Source organism: Antennarius striatus, chromosome 7, assembly GCF_040054535.1.
Source record: "Antennarius striatus isolate MH-2024 chromosome 7, ASM4005453v1, whole genome shotgun sequence".
NCBI classification, from domain to species: Eukaryota; Metazoa; Chordata; class Actinopteri; order Lophiiformes; family Antennariidae; genus Antennarius; species Antennarius striatus.
In genome coordinates, this window is record NC_090782.1 from 24680001 (window position 1) to 24681652 (window position 1652).

The window sequence follows — 1652 nt, forward strand, 5'->3', positions numbered from 1 at the left end:
GCCCCACCTGTCCGTCGTCGTCCCGGCGACGCCCGCCCAACAGGAGGAGGGGCCTCTAGCTCTGCCCTCCTTCATCTCCCTGTCCAGCTCCCCGGAGGAGGCCGACGCCCCCGACACCCCGCTGGAGGAGACGTCGCAGGTGAAAGGTACGAACGCAAGGGTGGACCCCGCCCCTCCCCCATCTCCCCGTGCGGTGGGGGGGGGGGTCGATTTGGTTTCACAAAAATCACGAATCACAAAAAAACAAACATCAAAGCTACAAAGTTTTGAGCCTCGTTTTGAGGTTTTAGTCCAGATTAGAGGATCTTTTAATCCCAAATAAGCGTTTCAGACAATCTGGATTAAATCCTGTGCATCTCGTCCGGCGCCGCGTCGGCAGATTTGGGCAATAAAACGTGCAAATCGGACAAATTTTACTGAGAAAAACCCGCCGTTCGCTCGCCGCTTGGTGTGAAGCTGCTGACGGACGGACGGTTGGGGGGGGTGGGGGTTTTGTCGGAGGATCACTTCGGCAACAAAAGGTGCCCAGGGGGGGTGGGGGGGATCAGGATCAGGTCTGGCTGGAGGAGAATGGCGGCGGCGTTTCCTCTGAGCCGCGGCGCGATAACGTGGTGTTCCTCAGGGAGGAGCAACGACGCTAATATTTAGCTTTTGGGCTGGACGGAGGCACAGCTGAGCCCCCCCCCCCCCCACCATTGACAGACCTGACAGATAGAGGATTAGCTCTCTTCCTCACAAGCTTGACCATCCACCTGCCCCCCCCCCCCTTTTGGCTGAGTCTGCAGAGCGACAGTTAAACCCTTTCACCCGCCTTCAGCCCGTTTCAACAAAACTCGCGTCGAACTCAACCGTCGAAGTCGTCGAACTCATTCACGTTTCGGGTTGTTTTGTTTTTTTTCGGGTAATGGACGGCTGATCCGAATGGGCTAAAGAGGCGGTTGATCGATCGGCGTCGAACGAGACGAAAACGTCCCAGCGGGACTCAAACTGCTGAGCGGACTGCTGATTTATCGGCGCTGCTCTGGCGGTACAGACGGACGCGGATCATCAAACTCGTCCGAAGCGTTTATTCTGAGGCGGTTTGCGATCGCTCTCAGGTTTGAACACACGTCCTTTTCTCCCGGCGAGTCGTTGCAGTCGTTCGTCACCGCCGTCCCTTTGTTCCCTGACTGTTCGCCCCGCTAGTGGTGCTGCTACGGATTCAGGGTCAGGAAGAGAGTCACATGGTTCCTCCTGGATCTAAGGTGAACCAATCAGAGACGTCTCCAGCGTCCGTAGCTTTAAACTTCCTCCGCAGGAAGTGGGCGGGCCTAGTCGTTCTCAGTTTTTCGTTGTTTGGTAATTCTCGTTTTCCTTAATTATTCATTACGGAAAAAAACAAGATTCAGGTTCAGGTTTGGGTTCAGGTTTGGGTTCAGGTTTGGGTTCAGGTTTGGGTTCAGGTTTGGGTTCTAGTCTGAACAGAACACACACCTACTCTGACATATCCTGTTTCCCTCCCCAGGTAAAAAGCTGCAGATCAAACCTCGGCTGTGAGGCTACGGCGCCGGTCCGGTTCTGGAGGTCTGGTCATGTTGTTGTTGTTGTTGTTGTTTACTGTCAGCAGGTTTTGTATCTTTTAAAGCCTTGAATAAAAACAGATTTTAACTGTC

At 54.2% G+C, this 1652-nt stretch overlaps 1 protein-coding gene across 1 annotated transcript in view; it reads left to right on the top strand.

Moving 5' to 3' along the window:
* zc3h3 (zinc finger CCCH-type containing 3) overlaps nucleotides 1–1652 on the top strand; it is a 37533-nt gene extending 35881 nt beyond the window's left edge. The window contains exons 10-11 of the mRNA XM_068320429.1: nucleotides 1–146; nucleotides 1505–1652. The exon at nucleotides 1–146 is cut by the window's left edge and continues 254 nt beyond it. Coding sequence (XP_068176530.1) covers nucleotides 1–146; nucleotides 1505–1536 — 178 coding nt within the window. The 3' untranslated portion in view covers nucleotides 1537–1652. The remainder of the gene's footprint in view (nucleotides 147–1504) is intronic.